Here is a 20,780-nt window from a genome sequence, read left to right as displayed (position 1 = left end):
TAATATGGATTCCAGGACTGCACACAGTACTCTAACTGCAGCCGAACCAACGTTTTATGCAGTTCCAGTGTAACCTCCCTACTTTTAAACTCTGTGCCTTGTCAAATAAAGGCAAGTGTCTCATACCCTCCTGAACCACTTTATCCCCTGATCATAGAGACCTTGGTTGTGCATGTTCGAGGGTCCCCTTAAGGAATGTTGATCCCACGTTTATCCAGATTTTCATTTGTCACCGATCAGCCCATCTGACCAGTCTATATTCTCCTGTAATCTGAGTCTATCTTCACAATTTACCATCTCACCGATTTTTGTATCTTCTGCAACCCTACATAGGCCGTTCAGCCTTTCAAGCTTGCTGCACCAGTTGATAAGATAATGGCCAATCTTGTGAAGTCAACTCCACGGTCCAGTCCTGAAACCCCACCACCACCACCACCACAATAATCCTTGACTCCCTTGTCTTCTATCAAAAGCCTCAGCCCTCAGTAAATGCCGTGACCAGCCTCCACAGCTTTTTGGGAAAAAATAATTCCACCGTCTAACTCCCTGAGGAAAGTCTTCCTCGGTATGAAGCAGGGGACCAGCTATTCCAAAACTGTGTTCCCTAGTTTTCACTGGATGGGTGCAGCTCCAACAATACCCAAGAAGCTCGACACCACCCAGGGCAAAGCAGCCCGTTTGATTGGCACCACATCCGCACCCTTTGCCACCACCACCAAGGCACAGTGGCAGCAGTGTGTATCATTTACGTGATGCACTGCAACAACTCACCAAGGATCCTTAGGCAGCACCTTCCAAACCCTGAAACCCCTACCATCTAGAAGGACAAGGACAGTAGAAGACAGCCCTAGGATTGGCTGACCTTCAGTTTGTTACAGATTTTGGGGAAAACCATAGCCATTCAGAGACGGCAAACGGAATCATCTCTCTCCCTTTCCTTTGTGGTGAGCAAAAGACAAAACAAAACTAAGCACCTTGGGAGAAAAAATTCCAATGTGAGAAAGAACCTTGGTCCATCAATTATCAAATTGAGCTATAAATATCACTACAGATACCAGCATTTTATCATTGCTAAAATCAAAGGCATTTTGAGAGATGCTTAATCTACCTTTATGATGTAGAATTTTGTTTCCCCTGTCAACATCTTTCTCATCCAGAATATATGTATCAAGCTGTCTGTTTTATTCATGAATGTTTATGTGTTTTCGTACATTTTGACTTTCAAAGGGGAATAGTTTAAGTTGCATAATCGTAGATTAGTAATTCCTTTCTCTACCATTCATTGAAGAATGTGTGTTTTCAACAAATAGAGCTCATTTCCTGATAATGACAAAAACAGCTCTGAATTAAAGGTACCAGATTCTCATTAAGCAAGGTACAGCTGGAAATGGTTTAACCTGTGGGTCAGCACCACCTCAGATGAGGAATAATTTTGTGAAAGTGGGACTTCCATGGTAACCTTAGCTGCTGTCGGGACTGAACCCACACTCTTAGTATCACTATTCATCACAAAGCAGCTGTCCAAAAGACCGTAAGACGTAGGAGCAGAAGTTAGGCCATTCAGCCCATCGAGTCTGCTCTGCCATTCAATCACGGCTGATAAGTTTCTCAATCCCATTCTCCTGCTTTCTCCCCATAACCCTTGGTCCCCTTGACAATCAAGAACCCATCTACCTCAGTCTTAAATATACTCGATGACCTGGCCTCCACAGCCTTCTGTGGCAGTGAATTCCATAGATTCTCCACTCTCTGGCTGAAGAAGTTTCTCCTTATCTCTGTTTTGACAGGTCTCCCCTTTAATCTAAGGCTGTGACCTCGGGTCCCAGTCTCTCCTACCTTCCCAACATCTACTTTGTCCAGGCTATTCAATATTCTGGATGTTTCAATTAGATCCCCCCTTATCCTTCAAAACTCTATTGAGTATAGACCCAGAGTCCTCATATGTTCCTCAAACGCTAGCACTGTTGTCCTGCATAGAGGTCTACAAACCAAATTGATCATGTTGGTGGTTGAAATTGGATCGCTACACAGTTAATTAATCTGAGCTCAATTATTAGTACAGTTTCCCCATTTACATCGTAACAATATGAATGCCAGTGTCCTGATGATGCAAGAAAACATTGCAACGTCATAACTCAGATCTCTCGTGGAAGGCAGAGAGGAGAATAAGTTGATCTTTTATGACATTAAACCCCAAATAACTGCAAAATGGAATCAAAGTGTGTGATGCTGACTTTGATTTGGGTCAGGGGTTTTAATCAGAGAAAGGATGCGTTGCCTCACTGTGTGCTGTACCTTTTTCTCAGGGAGAGTCTGGATTGACATTGCCCGGAGGCACAGGGCAGAGAGGACTCAAAGGAGACGCGGTAAGTTGGTGTTTCCCCTTCACTGAGCACAATGCTGTTCTGTGCTGAGAAACTAGCTAGAATACAGCTCCCTCAGAGACACCATGAAGGTAGAGTAGTGACTGTGTCTCTGGAGTCGGGACAACTTCGGAGAATATCTTCAAAAATGTATTGTTTCATAGGTGGTGGGCATCGTTTGCATGGGCATCCTTTGTTGCCTCATTGACATTGACATTGACCTTGAACTAAACAGTTTTCTGAGCCATTTCAGAAGGCAGTTCAGAACCAACCCCATTGGTGTGGGCCTGGAGCCACATGTAGACCAGAGCAGGTAAGGACAACAGAGTTCCTCTGCTGGACATTAGTGAACCAGATGGTTTTTTACAACAATTCACTGCAGGCTAGGTGAGTTGAATGGGCCGAATGGCCTCTTTCTGCAATGTTGGGATTCTATAACTCAGGTGAGGCATTAGCTTTGCACTTTATGGGAGTAAGGCCTACAAAAGACCTCCAAGAAGGTAGGCATCCCATCACCAAGTCACCTTTTATTTACACGTGCACAGTACATGGACTATGACTAGCTCATCCAAAGTCAGTCCCTAGAATGAGGAGGCTTGGCACTCCTGTTTATACTCCTGTGAGCCAAGGCTCCCTGATTGTCCCCTAGTTAACAACCCCAATCAGGGATCTCCTACTCAATGGATTCGGCCTGGCCCGCGTTCCAATCACTACAGCTGAAAATGGAGCTGTCCCTTATTGTCCCAGTAACACCACCTCGCACTCCAATGTAACTTCTGCCTCGTTGATATAATTCAATGAACTACATCCTGTTTAAGACAAGGGTTCCTTCTCATTAGATTGCCGTGTGGATTTCCTCTCGAGAACTTAAAACCAAGTGGGTCATATGGATTCTGACCAGGGACGAGGACGGTGACAGCAAATATACGATTGTGACTCCAATTCCTCGACAATGTGGTGGACTCTTAACCTCCCTCTGAGATGGCAAGATGTCCATTTCAAGGGCAGTTACTGAAGGGCATCTTGCCAGAGACCCATGATAGAATGGGTAAAAGTATAAGGCCGGATGTCAGTAGTCGAGCGGTTTTGTTTTATTCAATCAAGGGCTGTGGCTGGGCCACCGTTTATTGCCCATCCATCATTACCCTTGTTAGGTGAACAAGACCCAACAATTGAAAGGCCCTGTTGTTCCTCAGTCCTTCCAGATTTCTTTTGAAGTCAACAGGCTCCCATCTTTACAAACTGACCCTCTCGCTACACCATCCTGTGGTAGGGTCTTCAGCCACCCTTTGATCACATCCTTGTCATTAGCATAAGTCACACACATGCCACCCCCACCCACCAGAGCTTTGTCGATATGATGCCTGGGAAATAAAGTGGCCAGCAAGGATTTCAATCCAACTGGCCTTGGATCAAGGTCAGACACTTTCCAATTGGTCATTTCTAATGATTAAGCAGACGGGCGGCACGGTGGCACAGTGGTTAGCACTGCTGCCTCACAGCGCTAGAGACCCGGGTTCAATTCCCGCCTCAGGCGACCTCTGTGTGGAGTTTGCACATTCTCCCTGTGTCTGCATGGGTTTCCTCCGGGTGCTCCGGTTTCCTCCCACAGTCCAAAGATGTGCAGGTGTGATGAATTGGCCATGGGAAATTGTCTACAGTGTTCAGGGATGTGTAGACTAGGTGGGTTAACCATGGGAAATGAGGGGTTACAGGGGTAGGGTAGGGGGGGAGGATCTTTGGAGGATCAGTGCAGATTTAACGGGCCAAATTATCTCGTTGTGGTCAAAATGAGGGTGGAATTTTATGATCTTTATTCAGGAGTCAGCTTGTAGATATTTTCCGAATTCAGAGATGTTATTTCACTCCTGTGGGGCAGGTGAGACTTGAACATAGTGTCTCTACCTCTGGGCCAGGATACCTATCAGTATAGCACAAGAGCCTTTAGGATGTTAGCCTGGGTTACCAGCCCTGTGAATTTATCACGATACCACCACCTTCAGCATGGGGATTTCCATTACAGCTCAATCGCTGACATGTCGCATGAAGGTACAGTGCAGGCTCAGGGATTGTGGTTCAAACGCTGCAGGAAGGGAGCGGCGTGTTAAAAGGGATGACCGTGTTTTTTATTTATCTTGCCCACAGGGTATGAAAGGAGACAAAGGCATGGACGGTGCGAAAGGAGAGAAGGTATGGAGGCCAAGGCGAGAATCTACGATGCACTGGATCAGTTTGTAAACACTTTGCAAGAATGCAAAATCTCACAATCCCAAATTTGCACAACAATGGGAGTAGGCCATTCAACCCCTCTGCCCCACCATTCAGTACGATCATGCAATCTCAGTATCCCATTCCTGGCCTCTCCCCTTGATCCCTTTAGCTCCAAGGGCTACTTCCAACCCCCTCTTAAATGTATCTAATGAACTGGCCCCAACGGCTTCCTGTGGGAGAGAATTCCACAGGTTCACAAATCTCTGAGTGAAGAAATTCTTCCTCATCTCAGTCCTGAATGACTTCCCTACCTCTTATTCCTCGACTGTGACCCCTCATCTAGCCTGCCCAGTCCCATCAGGATTGTGTCACGTTTCTGTGAGATCGCCCCCTCGTTCTTGTAAATTCCAGTGAGAACTTTCTCGAATTCCTCCTTGAAAACATTCAATGTTTTGGCCACAAATGCGGAGAATTCCACTGGCTCCCTACACCCTGAGCGAAGAAGTTTCTCCTTATCTCAGTCCGAAACGGCCGACCCGTTTTCCTCGTTCTGGTAAACAAAAATCTGAGAGAAAACTTCGGACATAATTTTCCATTCGGTCACCTTCTCAATAAGAAAACCAGCAGCACTCTGTGCTGAAGGTCATTGATCAGGAGGGAGCTGTGTTTGACTCTGGCTAATCAGTGCAAAACGGACAGGAAAATATTAAGTGGAAAGCGCTGGAGAAACTCAGCAGGTTTGGCAGCATCCGTGGAGAGAGAAACAAAGCTAATGTTGTGAGTCTTTTGAGTTCAAGGATCATACCGGCATCAAACCCTGTTCCTATGCACAGATGCTTCCAGACCCTGCTAAGTTCTCAGATTTTAATAAAATGGTCAGGCTTGGATTTAAGAGCTAATTTCACGACTAGCCTCTGTTTTGCCCATCTGTTGGAATTAGATGGAAGGAAAATTGAATATTGTGGATTGAACAGAGTTCCACATGATCAGCTGACTGCACACCCCATTAAACACCATCTTGGAGTGGCACCCGAATCTTTCCATCCTGTTCCTGATGTTCCGGATCCAGATTCCTGATGAAGGGCTTTTGTCCGAAATGTTGATTTTCCTGCTCCTTGGATGCTGCCTGACCTGCTGTGCTTTTCTAATCTTGACTCTTTCCATCTTGTTCTGACCCTTTATTTGTACCTCACCCCTCTGACCCTGTCAATTTTTCACCAGGCAAGTCGCAACTTTAGTCGATTTTTGTCTTCATCAGCAACTAACGAGGGCGTTCCTGGCAAGTAGCCAGCCGCTCATACTGCTCATGATTTTCTTGGTTTGTCAGTGTTGATTTAGCATCAATGAGTTGCCTGGCCGGATGGGAATGGGGCGAGAGCAGGGGGTATGACTACGTCCCCATGGGCAAAGCTGAGAATTGCCCCAAACTGTTTAGAAGCCACTCCAGCGGCAGTCCCTTTTCACCGGAACCCCCGCCCACCCACCCAAACCACTGCCTGGGAGAAGGCTTGGTTGGGGGAGGGGTGGCTGGTTAGCTCAGTTGGCTGGAGAGCTGCTATGCTGTGCAGAGTGATGCCAATACCATGGGTTTAATTCCTGATACTGACTGAGGTCACTATGAGAGACAATTTTCCCAACCTCCCCCCTCACCGGAGGCGTGGTGACCCTCAGGTTAAACCACCACTAGTCCCCCTCTCACTCCTTGTGGTTCATTTAGAAGGTGACAACTTTACCTTCACACCTGCTTGGTGGTCCAGTTGCTTTCTTGTGAAATACCACAGAGTTGTTTGGTTGGCTCTGAGCAGCTAATGGATGGCAGGTGGCACAGTGGTTAGCACTACTGCCCCACAGCGCCAGAGTCCCGGATTCAATTCCAGCCTCAGGCGACTGACTGTGTGGAGTTTGCACATTCTCCCCGTGTCTGTGTGGGTCTCCTCTGGGTGCTCTGGTTTCCTCCCACAGTCCAAAGATATGCAAATTTGGTGAACTGGCCACATTGAAATGTACAGCCTAGATGGATTAGCCGTGAGTTACAGGGATTAAGTGGGAGGGTGAGCCTGGGAAGGATGTCCCTTTGAGGGTTGATGGGCCAAATGGCCTGCTTTGACACTGTAGGGATTCTAATGTGTGCTCTCGGAGACGGTAAGGACTACAGATGCTGGAATCCAGAGTCAACAGATGTGGTGCTGGAAGAGCACAGCAGGTCAGACAGCATCTGAAGGGCAGGAAAGTCAACGTTTCGGGCCAAAACCCTTTGACAGGAGCTGCAAAGGTTTCAGCCTGAATCCTGCTCCTCAGATACTGTCTGTCCTGCTGTGCTTCTCCAGCTCCACATCCATTGTCGCTGTTGTGCTCTGAGTTGAACTAAGTAAAGAATTTCATTTGTTTGCCCACTTTGGCTGGTGATTTTGCTCACTGTTTAAACTTGTTTTGTCTCATTCTAGGGTTCACAGGGTGAGCCAGGAGAACCAGGGCAAGATGTAAGTATATTCCACGTCTTTCTATCTCGAGTGGAATTAATATTTGACGATAAGTAGGCAGGAGCAGGAACTGATCCTTTTATTGATAAGTAAGAGACCCAATTTGTTGCAGAACTCTTAACATTCTAGAGCGAGGTGGTAATTGAGATGATCCATGGTCTGGTGTGACATATTCTAATACTCGGGGGTATCCCTTTAAAGGTGAGGGGGGAAAATTCAAAGATATAAGGGGCAAGGTTTTGACACCGAGAGTGGTAGGGGTCTGGAACGCACTGCCAGAGGTGGTGGTGGAGGCAGATACGATAGTGGTGTTTAAGAGACTTTAGGTAAGCACATGAATATGCAAGGAATGGAGGGATATGGACCAAGGGCAGGGAGAAGTGATTAGGTTAATTTGGCGCCATGTTCCGCACAAAATTATGGGCCGAAGGGCCTGTTCCTATGCAGTACTGTCATAGAGATGTACAGCATGGAGACAGACCCATCAGTCCAACTGGTCCACGCAGACCAGATATCCTAAATTAATCCAGTCCCATTTGCCAGCACTTGGCCCATATCCCTCAAAACCCTTCCTATTCATATACCCATCCAGATGCCTTTTAAATGTTGTAATTGTACCAGCCTCCACCACTTCCTCTGGCAGCTCATTCCATTCACGCACCACCCTCTGTCTGAAAAAGTTTCCCCTTAGATCCGTTTAAAATTTTTCCCCTCACCCTAAATCTATGCTCTCAAGTTCTGGATTCTCCCACCCCACGGAAAAGACCATGTCTATATACCTTATTAATGCCCCTCATGATTTTAGAAACCTCTATAATGTCACCCCTCAGCCTCTAATGCTCCAGAGAAAACAGCCCCAGCCTATTCAGCCTCTCCCTGTAGCTCAAATCCTCTAACCCTGGCAACATCCTTGTACATCTTTTCTGAATCTTTTCAAGTTTTGCAACATCCTTCCTGGAGGGAGACCAGGATTGCACGCAATATTTCAACAGTGGCCTAACCAATGCCCTATGTAACCGCAACATGGCCTCCCAACTCCTTTACTCAATGCCCTGACCAATAAAGGAAAGCATACCAAACGCCTTCTTCACTATTCCATCTACCTGCGACTCCACTTTCAAGGAGCTATGAACCTGCACTCCAAGGTCTCTTTGTTCAGCAACACTCCCCAGGATCTTACCACTCTGTGTATAAATCCTGTCCTTATTTGTCTTTCCAAAATGCAGCACCTCGCATTTATCTAAATTAAACTCCATCTGCCACTCCTCAGCCCATTGGCCCATCTGATCAAGATCCTGTTGTACTCTGAGGTAACCTCCTTCGCTGTCTGCTACACCTCCAATTTTGGTGTCATCTGAAAACCTGCTAACTATATACCTCCTACGTTCATATCTAACTTATTTATATAATTGACGGAAAGCAGTGGACCCAGCTATAGAAAATACAGTGCTGACTTCAGTAGGAGTTATGGTACATTAACAGCTCAGCTGTCTTGCATCTGATCAGAATGAAATGGATTCACAATTATCTCTGGAGATTTGAGAAAGATCTAGAAGGAAACATGTTGCTAAAAACAGACACTTTTCCCTGAAGCTTTGTGCTCACCACTGGAGGGCAAAATCAACATTTGTTCTGTATGGAAATCGAAAGAACTGTGGATGCTGTCAATCAGAAACGAAAGCAGAAGTTGCTGGAAAAGCTCAGCAAGTCTGGCAGTATCTGTGAAGAGAAATCAGAGTTAACGTTTCGAGTCTGGTGTTCTGAGGAAGGGTCACTGGACCCAAACCATTAACTCTGATTTCTCCTCACAGATGCTGGCAGACCTGCTGAGCTTTTCCAGTAACTTCTGTCTTTGTTCTGTGTGACTATATACACATTATATTCAGTGTAAAGATTGCTTTCGCCCTTTCTTGGTATTCTTGCAAAATGTCCTGATGAATGCAAGACCAAAACCTTCGGCAAAATGTCATTTTTCGTCAATATTAAAGCCCTGTCCGACCAATCAACGGTTTGGAAATCCACTGCATAGGACAGACAGAAACTTTGGAAAAGAATTAGAATCGGAATTTGGTTTATTGCCACATGTACTCAAATGTGAAAAGTTTACAAAGTTGCCACTGACCATGCCGTCCTAGGTACAAAATCTTATGAATAAATGAGAAAAATAAAATAGTAAAACCTACTGTTTTTAATATATTTTAATATTAATTGTTTTAATGCAGGGTTTGAGAGGGTTGCCTGGAGTTAAAGGAGATAAGGTGAGTGGTTGTTGTCTTTTCGTAGTTATATCAGAATCACAAGGAGCCGATACATCTCCTGACCAATATTGATTCTTCAATCAACTTCACTAAAAGCAGATTATCTACAGTATTGTCACATTCCTGTTTCGGGGGAGCTTACTGCATTCACATGACTGCTGCATGTTTTGAGATTACAACAACACTTCCTTTCTAAATGTGCGTCATTGGTTAGAAAACACTTGGGAAGATGATAAAACATGCAATTGTAATGCCAATGTTTCTTTACTGCGGAGAGATCAGATTCAAAGAACGAAGTATGGTTGATTGGACTTTCTTAACAATAACACAAATGTATTGAAATGGAATGTTTTGCCTTAGCTACATATAAGGAATAGGAGCAGGAGAAGGCCATTCAGCCCCTCCAGCCTGCTCCACCATGCAATATGATCATGGCTAATCTCCTCTCCACTTGCCTGCCCATTCTCCATAACCCTTCAACCCATTCCCAATTAAAAATCTCTCTATCTCCTCCTTAGATTTACGCAATGTCCCGGCATCCACCCCCATGCAGGGGAGTGAATCCCACAGATCCACCACCCTTTGAGAGAAGTAATTTCTCCTCATCTCGGTTTTTCAATCTGCTACTCCCTCATCCTAAAAATGTCACCTCTGAGTTGATGAATGCGGGGGACAACTCCGTCACCAAGGCATGTACTGGGGAAGGAGGTCATCCTGAACAGAAGGGCGGGAAAAGAGCAGCCATTCTGCCAGCAGTGTCCTATCCTACCACGATGCAGAATTGACACCACCCCCTTACCCATGACAATGCCAACACCCAGGTAGCCCACTCGGCCCCTCCAGCCTGCTGTGCCATTCACTAAGATCGTAGGCTATCTGATTGTGGCCACATTTCCCCCACCTTTGAACCCTCGACACTTTTGTAGTTGCAAAGAATTTCCCACTTTCCCTCCGGAGAGGCAAAGAACAGAAGGAGAACACCACTTTGCGTCTGCCTGGGACCTTCCTGTCTAGACCTAAAGATGGTTGAGCAAGTTCCAGGGCATCCTGTTGACTACTAGCATTGGCTGCAATTAACCCTGACCTCGATATCGCCAGGATAATAGAATCCCTACAATGTGGGAGTAGGCCTATCGAGTCCATTCCAGCCTTCCAAAGAGCATCCCATCCAGACACACCCCTCTACAGGGCAATTTCTCATGGCCAAGCAAGCAAACCTGCACATATTTGGACTGCGGGAGGAAACTAGAGCGTCTGGAGGAAACCGGCACAGACGTGGGGAGAATATGCAAGCTCCACACAGACAGTCGCCTGAGGTTGGAATTGAACCCGGGTCCCTGGCGCTGTGAAGTGGCAGTGCTAACCACTGTGCCACCATGTACCTGCTCCTCATTGTTTCCATCTCGGAGCAAACCTCACAGTAAACCTAAACACTTCAGTGAACCATTCCATATTAAAGACTCTGTGAAGAGAAACACTTCCTTCGTGCAAACTGACAACTTAGGAACGGGAGTAGACCATTCCACCTCTCAAACTGCTCTGCTGTTCAATGAGATCAGATCTCATCTGGTTTTACACAAATCCACATTCCCCCGTACCCCGATAACCCCAAACCCACATTCCCCCGTACCCCAATATCCCCCGAATCCACATCCCCTCGTACCCCGATATCCTCCATAACCACATCCCCCCCGTACCCCGATATCCCCTGAATCCACATTCCCCCGTACCCCAAATCCACATTCCCCCGTACACCGATAACCCCGAATTCACATCCCCCCCGTACCCCAATAACCCCGAATCCACATTCCCTCATACCCCGATAACCTCTCGCTCCCTCTTTTAACGAGTATCTGTACCTCAAAAATATTCAAGAAGACAATTTCAAAGACTCACAACCCTCTGAGAAAAGAAAAATTACCTCATTTCAGTTTTTAATGGGTGGATCCACTCCACATCCGGCCAGTGTTGAACTCTCAGGACCTTTCATCTCTCCGTCTCCTTTTACTTTTCTAAACTCCAGTAGATACAAGCCTCACCTGTCCAATCCTTCCTCCTAATATAACACACTTAATCCAGGCTTTAGCCTGGTAAACCTGTTCTGAACTGAATCCCAGAACTGTTATAGTGCAGAAAGAGGCCATTCAGCCCATTGTGCTTGCACTGGCTGTTCAAACGAGCATCACTATCTGATGACAGTCTCCTGCTGTTTCTCCATACCCTTGCACATTATTTTGACCCAAATAATCATCCAATGCCCTCTTGAATGTCCCAATTGAACCTTCCTCTGCCACATAGATATCCTTCCTTCAACAAAGTGACCAACAGTGTACACCGTACTTCACTTTATTGGGGAGGCAAGGGCCTAATTGTATTATCACTGGACAATCAATCCAGTGACCCAGGTAGCATTCTGGGGATGGGAGTTCAAATCCTGCCATGGCAGAAGGCGGAATTTGAATTCAATTTTTAAAAATCTGGAATTTGAATCTAATGATGACCATAAATCCATTGCCGACTGTTGGGAAAAAAACCCACCTGATTCACTAATGTCCTTCAGGGAAGGAAACTGTCATCCTTACCTGGTCTGGCCTACATGTGACTCCAGACCTAGTAATGTGGTTGGCTCTTAACTGCCCTCTGGGTAATTAGGGACAGGCAGTAAGTACTGCCTAACCAGTGATGCCCTCATCCCCTGAATGAATTCAAAAGAAAAAAAACATACAAATTGCCTGTAACCTTCACCCAGCCAAGAAGCTTCGGAAATCTCTGCCCTGAAGGAATGTCTGATCTCAGTAGTAGTAGCTGAGTTGGAAGCTGATTAGATTAGATTACTTACAGTGTGGAAACAGGCCCTTCGGCCCAACAAGTCCACACTGACCCGCCGAAGCGCAACCCACCCATACCCCTACATTTACCCCTTTAACCTAACACTACGGGCAATTTTAGCGTGGCCAATTCACCTGACCCGCACATCTTTGTGACTGTGGGAGGAAACCGGAGCACCCGGAGGAAACCCACGCAGACACGGGGAGAATGTGCAAACTCCGCACAGTCAGTCGCCTGAGTCGGGAATTGAACCCGGGTCTCTGGCGCTGTGAAGCAGCAGTGCTAACCACTGTGCCACCGTGCCGCCCATGGTGTTCCATGGCTAAGGGATATGACGTTCACCATGGTGAGAGCTAACAAGACAGTGCCTGTATCTGGGCTTATGCCCAAAACATCAATTCTCCTGCTCCTTGGATGCAGCCTGACCTGCTGTGTTTTTCCAGCACCACCCTCTCGACTTCTTATCACATGGTCTGCTATTACACACAACCCATTGTTATCCACTAACAATCCCCCTTAACAGCTATTTACCCTCCCAGCCTGATTGTTATCCACTCCTTTGTCTGTCCAACTATTCTTCTCTCTCTTTAGGCTCTATCCCCACCTATCATTTACTCCTTACCCTCTACCCCCACACCCTATCTTCTGCATAAAAACCAACATTTTCCTAGCTACCATCAGTTCTGAGGAAGGGTCACTCAACCCAACACATTAACTCTGATTTCTCTCCACAGACACTGCCAGACCTGCTGACTTATTCCAGCAATTTCTGGTTTTGTTGCCAGGGCCTAGGTCGGGGTAGTGGATAACAAGCAGGAAGGAAGGTGTTTGTGCTGTGAAATTGTTACACTAGATGTTGAGTCCTGATGGCTGTGAGGCACGTAAGCAGATGGTGAGGTGGTGCCACCCCACCCCCCACCGTGGGCGGCACGGTGGCACAGTGGTTAGCACTGCTGCCTCACAGCGCCAGAGACCCGGGTTCAACTCCCGCCTCAGGTGACTGTGTGGAGTTTGCACATTCTCCCCCTGTCTGCGTGGGTTTCCTCCAGGTGCTCCGGATTCCTCCCACAGTCCAAAGATGTGCAGGGTCAGGTGAATTGGCCACGCTAAATTGCCCGTAGTGTTAGGTAAGGGGTAAATGTAGGGGTATGGGTGGGTTGCGCTTCGGCGGGTCGGTGTGGACTTGTTGGGCTGAAGGGCCTGTTTCCACACGGTAAGTAATCTAATCACCCCCCAGTCTGGTGTTGAGTCTCACTGGAATACTGCAGCAAGCCTCAGACAGAGATGTTGGCGTGTGAATGTGGTGGTGAGTTGAAGTGGCAGACAACAGGAAGCTCGGGATAATTTTTAAGTGAAGGTTCCTGACACCAACATTTCTCAACCTGTCTCTGATTTTTCTCACCCCCAGGGTATGGCAGGAGTCGGACAACCAGGCCCAGCTGGGCAGGCTGGACCTCCAGGACTGAAGGTGAACGTCATGTTCAGATAATTATTACAGACCTTCTTTGCGAACAAGGAGCTAAGTGCCTTTTATCTGATTATTTTGTTCTCCTTCGTAAAACAACAGCCATGAATAGTGCGTGTTAAAGTTTTTAAAACTGCCTGAATCAGCTTCCGAGTACTTTACCTGTGAACGCTTGAATCTCACGCAGAGCCAATGCTCCTATATTTCCTTCAGCTGCCCATATCTCGGCAGGTTCTGGATACAGCCAGTACTTCTATAACACGATAGTTGCTTTCTTGTGCAGCCTCGCTTGACAGAAAAATTGTGCTTTTGAAACAGCGCTTAGAGTTTTGGCGACATACAGAGGAACGTCGATTATCTGAATTTCGGATTATCCGAACAAGATCACAAGGTCCCGATGCCTGGCTAAACTGTGTTATCTGACATTCGATTATCCGAACATTTGATTACCTAAACAAAATGCTCCCCGCCTGTGTTGTTCGGATAATTGAGGTTCCTCTGTAACAACATTTCAACTAACACACGTTTTAAAAGTTTGCATTTTAGAAACAGTGTCCCCAATTTGTCAATCGTGTTACAGCAAATTCGCATTAACAAAATCCACATGATAGCAGAACAACCTTGAGCTTATTTTCTGAAGGCTGATACAATTGTTTATGGGAAGTGTTTCATTCTGCAGTGGGTTTATCGATAATTTTAATTATTTTTTTGAAACCAGGAATATGAAATAACAATATCTCTGCAGTGTGGGAACAAGCCAATGGGCTGTACAAACCCACACAGTCCTCCGAAGGGCATCCCACTCAGACCTACCCAACCTCTGTAACCCTTCATTTCCCACAGGTAATCACCCAACCTGCACATCCCTGGACACAATGGGAAATTCCTATGGCCAATCCACCCTAAACTGCACATCTTTGGGCTGTGGGAGGAAACCAGGGAGAATGTGCAAACTCCACACAGTCGCCCGAGGGTGGAATCAAACCCAGGTCCCTGGTGCTGTGAGGCAGCAGTGCTAATCACTGAGCCACCGTTCCACCTTTTCTGGTTTATTTCCGAAGGATGGGGTGGGGGTGGGGGGGGGGGGGGGGGGGGGGGGGGGGGGCGAGGCGAGCGTGTTCCGTGGTGACCAGCACCAATCAGTGAGAGAACTCACTGGACCACCTGATGAAGGGCTCTTGCCCGAAATGTTGATTCTCCTGCTCCTCTGATGCTGCCTGACCTGCTGTGCTTTTTCAGCACCACACTCTTGACTCTGATCTCCAGCATCTGCAGTCCTCACTTTCTCCTCACTGGATCACCTACCAATCCTCTCATTAGGAGCTGATAGGTGAACAAGAGTGAGTATCTTGCCTTATCAATGACCTCAACACCAATGGCAAGTCCTAAAGACCATTGATCAAGACTTACTCAATGGGCTCCAGCAGTGGGGGAAGAACATTCTTCATTCACCTCCCTGCTGGGTGGAAGGGAGAAGGGGGGCTCAGAAGGCTGTGAGGCAATAGAGAGGGGTGGTCTCTGAGAGTTTCTCCATCGTTGTCCCCAGTTGCAGTTCTAGGCAGCATCACAACCCAGTTATCAGGTTGCTATGGTTTCCAACTCAAGCAATTGTCCATCTTCCTCTCCAGCCAGGGCGGCAGGTGATTGGGGTTGTGGAGAGTTTAGTTCCTTTAGTGGCCATGAATCGATCGCCAAATGATCTTCGTTGCCAGTGAATTGAGAAACTCACCAATGGACCTTCTTGTCCAGCAGAGGTGACATGGCAGGGGTGAGTTTCCATCCAGGGCAAATGTGTACCACTATTTCCCTTTCTTGCCACCTCTCTTACTACTTCCAGGAGGGGAAAAGCACATCCATAGGAATAGGAGGAAGCCATTCAGCCCATCAAGCCTGTTCCACCATCCAACTAGATCATGGCTCATCTACCCCAGTGCCATTTTTCCACACCAAACTCATATCCCCGGATGTCTTCAATATCTAGAAATCTGTTGAAATGATTCTTGAATATAGTCACCAAGCTGCCAAACTCTGGGACAGAGAATTCCAAGACTCCATGACCCTTTGAGTGAAGAAATTCATCCTCATCTCACTCCTAAATGACCTGCTGTTTATTTTGACAGAGTCATCCTCCACCGGCCAATCCTGCAGATTACTGATACAGCCCACACTGAAGTTTAATCCCTATTAAGGAATAAGGGGGACTGAGTAACCTTGGCTGTAGATTATTAATGTTACAAAGAAAACTGGAGTAGGCCATTCAGCCCATCAACCTCATCATTACTGAATACAATCACAATTGATTGAATATTTCAATGCCTTCTGCCCACAGTATGATGTCTTTGGACTAGTAATCCAAAAAGCTCTGCTTGATGTTCTAGGGGCTGGGTTCAAATCCCACCATAGCAAGTGGTGGTATTTGAATTTTATATATTTTATTAAAATCTGAAACTAAGTGCACCTCTAATGTTGACTGTTAATTGCTGTAAAAACCCATCTGGTTCACTAATGCCCCTAAGGAAAGGACTTCTGCCACCCTTACCCAGTCTGGCCTACGTATGACTCCATGTGACACGGTAGCTCAGTGGCTAGTACTGCTGCTTCACAGTGCTGGGTACCTGGGTTCAATTCCAGCCTCAGGCAACTGTCTGAGTGGAGTTTGCACATTCTCCTCGTGGATTTCCTCCGGGTGCTCCGGTTTCCTCCCACAGTCCAATGATGTGCAGGCTAGGTTAATTTTCCATGCTAAGTCACCCAACAATGTTCAGGGACTTGTAGGCTAGGTGCAGTAGTCATGGTGAATGTAGGGGAATGGGTCTGGGCGGGTTACTCTTCAGAGGGTCAGTGTGGACTTGTTGGGCCAAGGGGCCTGTTTCCACACTGGAGGGATTCTCTTCTATGATGATGAGATCCTCAGGTGGTCACCTCTGGGCAATAAATGCTGGTGATGTCCAAATCCCACAATCGAATAAAGATAACTAACCCCATAACCCTCTACACCATTGATAATCAGAAAGGTATCTATGTCCAGTTTAAATGTACAAAAACACTGAGGTTCCCTGGCTCTTGGAAGTAAATGATTTACGATGACATTGTTGGATCTTTTCTCATTTCTAAGTGAAGAACAAGATTTGTTTTTTAATCTTTTCAGGGTGATTCTGGTTTTCCAGGACCTCCAGGTCCTCCGGGACAGCAAGGGCTTGTTGGAATCTCTGGACAGCCGGGCCTAAGAGGAGAAGTTGGACTTCCTGGGCCACAGGGGCCAGCAGCAGAGAGGGTAAAGTGGAGTCCAGGCCCACCATCATCTTTACCATGTGGCTTTAACCGAAACTAAAAGGAGGCGTAATGGCCTTGTGGTATCGTCACTGGATTGGTCATTGAGAGGCCCCCAGCATTATTGAGGGATGTGGAATCAAACCCCCTGCCCTGCCTCCCTTTCCAAGCAGCTGGTGGAATTTAAATTCAATCCATTGATAATTCTAGAATCTAAGAGTAATCTCAGTTATTGTGATCAAGACAACAATTTTCAATTGTTTTCAATCCGTCTGGTTCACTAATGCCTTTGAGGGAAGGAAATCTGCTGTCCTTACCTGGTCTGGCCTACATGTGACTCCAGACCCACAGCAACGTGGGTGACCTTTAACTCCCCTCTGAGTAATTAATGATGGGCAATAAACACTGGTCTAGCCAGTGACACCCATGTTCCATGAACAAATCTTTAAAGGTTAGCACATCATTGCCATAGCAACCAAAAACAGCTCAGACATTTCGCTGTTTTGCCTTGTTTTTCTGCACGATGTGTCTGTCACTGGCAAGGCCCTCAATTGTTACCCATCCTTAATTGACATCAGGAATGCAGGGACTTGTCTAGGCCATTCAACCCCTCAGATCTGCTCCACCGTTCAAATAAAATGATGGATCTAGAGCTTAATTTTATCTGCCTGCTTTGGCCTATATCCCTTGATAAAAGTTTGTCTGTCCCATTTTTAAATTTAACATGAATTAGCATTGACTGCCATTTGTGAAAGGGAATTCCAAATCTCCGTTATTCTTTGTGCATAGAAGAGCTTTCTAACATCTCTCCGAATTCTCAGATTATGCCGCTGGTTCTAGAATCTTCAACCATTGGGCTTCGTCTATCGTCATCTACTCTGTCATTCCCTGTTGACATCCTAAAAACACTCAGTTAGATCACCCTTAACCTTCGAAGTTCTAGAGAATAAAGGCCTAATTTGTCTAATCTTTCCTCATAAGTTAACCCATGAAGTGCTGATATCATCTAGAGGCATCATTCCCTCCAAGGCCCACTTATCCTTCCTAAGGTTTGGTGCCCAGATCTGCCCACAGTGCTCCAAGCAGGGTCTTGGTAGGGTTTTGTATGACGTTTGCATCAGAATACTCATTTGGATATACAAGCCAGCTTTCCATTAGCCACCTTGACTGTTTTCTGCACCTGTACTTGGTATTTTAAAGAGCTAAGTACATGAATCCTCAAAATCCCACTGGGCACCTATTGTATTTAGAGTCTAGATTAGCGTGGTGCTAGAAAAGCACAGCAGATCAGGCAGTATCTGAGGAGTAGGAAAAATCAATGATTCGGGCAAAACATTGATTTTTCCTACTTCTCAGATGCTGCCTGATCTGCTGTGCTTTTCCAACACCACTGTAATCTTGACTCTAATCTCCAGCATCTGCAGTACCCACTTCCACCTATTGTATTTAACTTTGTGCCTTCTAATAAATCCACTGATCTATTATTTTACAGTTTGAAATGGATAACCTCACCTTTGTTTATATTAAAATCCATCTGCCACAGCTTTGCCCATTCCCCTCAGCCTTTGTAATTTTATATTGTCGTCAACCCTGTCTACAGCTGGTTCTGATACAACACCATAGTTTTTTTTTTTAGATTAGATTACAGTGTGGAAACAGGCCCTTCGGCCCAACAAGTTCACACCGACCCGCCGAAGCGAAACCCACCCATACCCCTACATTTACCCCTTATCTAACACTACGGGCAATTTAGTATGGCCAATTCACCTGACCCTGCACATCTTTGTGACTGTGGGAGGAAACCGGAGCACCCGGAGGAAACCCACGCAGACACGGGGAGAACGTGCAAACTCCACACAGTCAGTCGCCTGAGGCGGGAATTGAACCCGGGTCTCTGGCGCTGTGAGGCAGCAGTGCTAACCACTGTGCCACCGTGCCGCCCACAAGTTCTGGGGGTTCTTGTGCAATCTCGCTTATAAGAAAGTGGTGCAAGAGCCACACCATATAAACTAATGGGGCTGGAATCAAGTTATACCCAATACAGGTAAGGATACTTCACATTCTGCAAACAACGTTCTAAATTCTTCAATCGCGTTGTCGCCAATTTGCGTTGAACACGCTTACATTATAGCAGAACCAACTGCACAATGCTGTACAATTTTGTCGGCAGCAAATGTGGATATTAGACTTTTTGTCAAAGTCGTTAATGAATATTATGAATAATTGAGGCCCTAACTCAGATCCCTGCAGGACATCACTAGTCATATCCTGCTTGTTTGTGAACTTGTTCATTATTCCAACTCTCTGTTTCCTGCCATTCAACCTATCCATGTTTCCTATCCATGTCAGTAACTTGCCCTCAATTCCACAGGTTCCTATCACAGAAATTCATTATAGATCCACTGACAGCGCCTTCCAAACCCATGACCACTTCCATCTAGAAGGACCAGGGCAGCAGATACATGGGAAAACCACCCTCTGCAAGATCCCCCCGAAGCCACTCACCGTTCCTTCACTGTCGCTGGGTCACAATCCTGGAATTCCCTCCCTAATCGCATTGTGGGTCAACCCACAGCAGGTGGACTGCAGAGGTTCAAGAAGGCAGCTCACCCCCACCTTCTCAAAGGGCAACTAGGGACGGGCAATAAATGCTGGGCCCAGCCAGTAACACCCACATCACACAAATGAATAAATTTAAAAAATACTAACAGCCTCTTGTGTGGGACTGTATCAAAAGCATCTAGAGGATCATATAAACAGCATCCACCGAGTTACCTCTGTCCACTCCCCTTGAACTGAGTAGCCTACTCAACTATGTAAGTGAATCAGATGAGAGTCAGCCATTGGTGGTGGATACAGCTGCAAAGATCCAATGGGACAAAGGTACAGCATGAGGAGGGGAAGCAGTGAACTGATTTTTCTTTTGTTTCTTTATTAATTCATAAGATATGGGCGTCATTCCCTGGGCCAGCATTCAATGCCCATCCCTAAATGACCTCTAGGGGGCAGTGTCAATCACATTGCTGTGGGTCTGGAGTCACGTGTAGGCCAGACCGGGTAAGGATAGCAGCTTTCCTTCCCTCAAGAACATTAGTGAACCAGATGGGTTTTTACAACATCTACCATTGGACCAATTTTCTGAGTTCAACTTTTCATTGGATTCAACTTTCACCAGTTGCTGGGTGGAAGTTGAACCTCGATTCCGAGAACATTAGGATCCTAGATTACTAGGCTGGTGACGATAGGCTCAAAAAGCCAGCAAATGAAACAAAAAAAATCACGTTCTAGCCACGGATGGCCAGTCGGAGTCTGAAGTGGATGTAAAATGAGTGGTAATAACAGAAAGTGCTGGAGAAACTCAGCAGGTTTTGGCAGCATCTGTGGAGAGAGAAACAGAATTAATGTTTTGAGTCCAGTATGAGTGTTCGTAGTATAGCAGCCTCCCCTACACAGAATCACATGAGAAGGAAACCATTCAGCCCATCATACTCTGTCAGTTATTTTAAAGAGCTAGTAAATTGCTCCCTCTTCCCTGCCCCCCTCCTCGTCTCTTTGCAATTTTTCTGTCTTTAAGTTTTAAGTTATGTCCAGTTCCCTTTGAAAGGTTATTGTTGAGTGTGCTTTCATCACCCACTCAGGAAATATTCTCCAGATCACAAGCATTTGCCAATTAAAGAAAATTCTCCTCGCTCTGCTCTCTGTTTTTTTTTTGCCAATTCTAGGTCCTTCCATTTCTGACGCACATAATTTTAAACATTTCAGCATGACATGTACCCATCTGGTCAGGGAAAGCTGAGCAGTTTCAAAGGTTGACCATGAAATAAATTGTCCTGCTGAGACTTTATCAACTTTAGAGCAATGTCTCATGGGATGGCACATAACGTCCGTCATCGGGTGGGAATGT

At 46.2% G+C, this 20,780-nt stretch overlaps 1 protein-coding gene across 1 annotated transcript in view; it reads left to right on the top strand.

Moving 5' to 3' along the window:
- LOC122559237 (uncharacterized) overlaps positions 1-20,780 on the top strand; it is a 177,352-nt gene that overhangs the window by 103,777 nt on the left and 52,795 nt on the right. Inside the window, exons 31-36 of the mRNA XM_087994571.1 lie at positions 2,307-2,366; positions 4,509-4,553; positions 7,019-7,054; positions 9,277-9,312; positions 13,550-13,609; positions 16,755-16,880. Coding sequence (XP_087850697.1) covers positions 2,307-2,366; positions 4,509-4,553; positions 7,019-7,054; positions 9,277-9,312; positions 13,550-13,609; positions 16,755-16,880 — 363 coding nt within the window. The remainder of the gene's footprint in view (positions 1-2,306; positions 2,367-4,508; positions 4,554-7,018; positions 7,055-9,276; positions 9,313-13,549; positions 13,610-16,754; positions 16,881-20,780) is intronic.

Source organism: Chiloscyllium plagiosum, unplaced genomic scaffold (genome assembly GCF_037043375.1).
Source record: "Chiloscyllium plagiosum isolate Xiang-an unplaced genomic scaffold, Cpla_swu_hap1 HiC_scaffold_14, whole genome shotgun sequence".
Lineage (NCBI taxonomy): Eukaryota > Metazoa > Chordata > Chondrichthyes > Orectolobiformes > Hemiscylliidae > Chiloscyllium > Chiloscyllium plagiosum.
The sequence above is the reverse complement of the archived record's forward strand: the minus strand, read 5'-3'. Positions and strand labels throughout refer to the sequence as shown.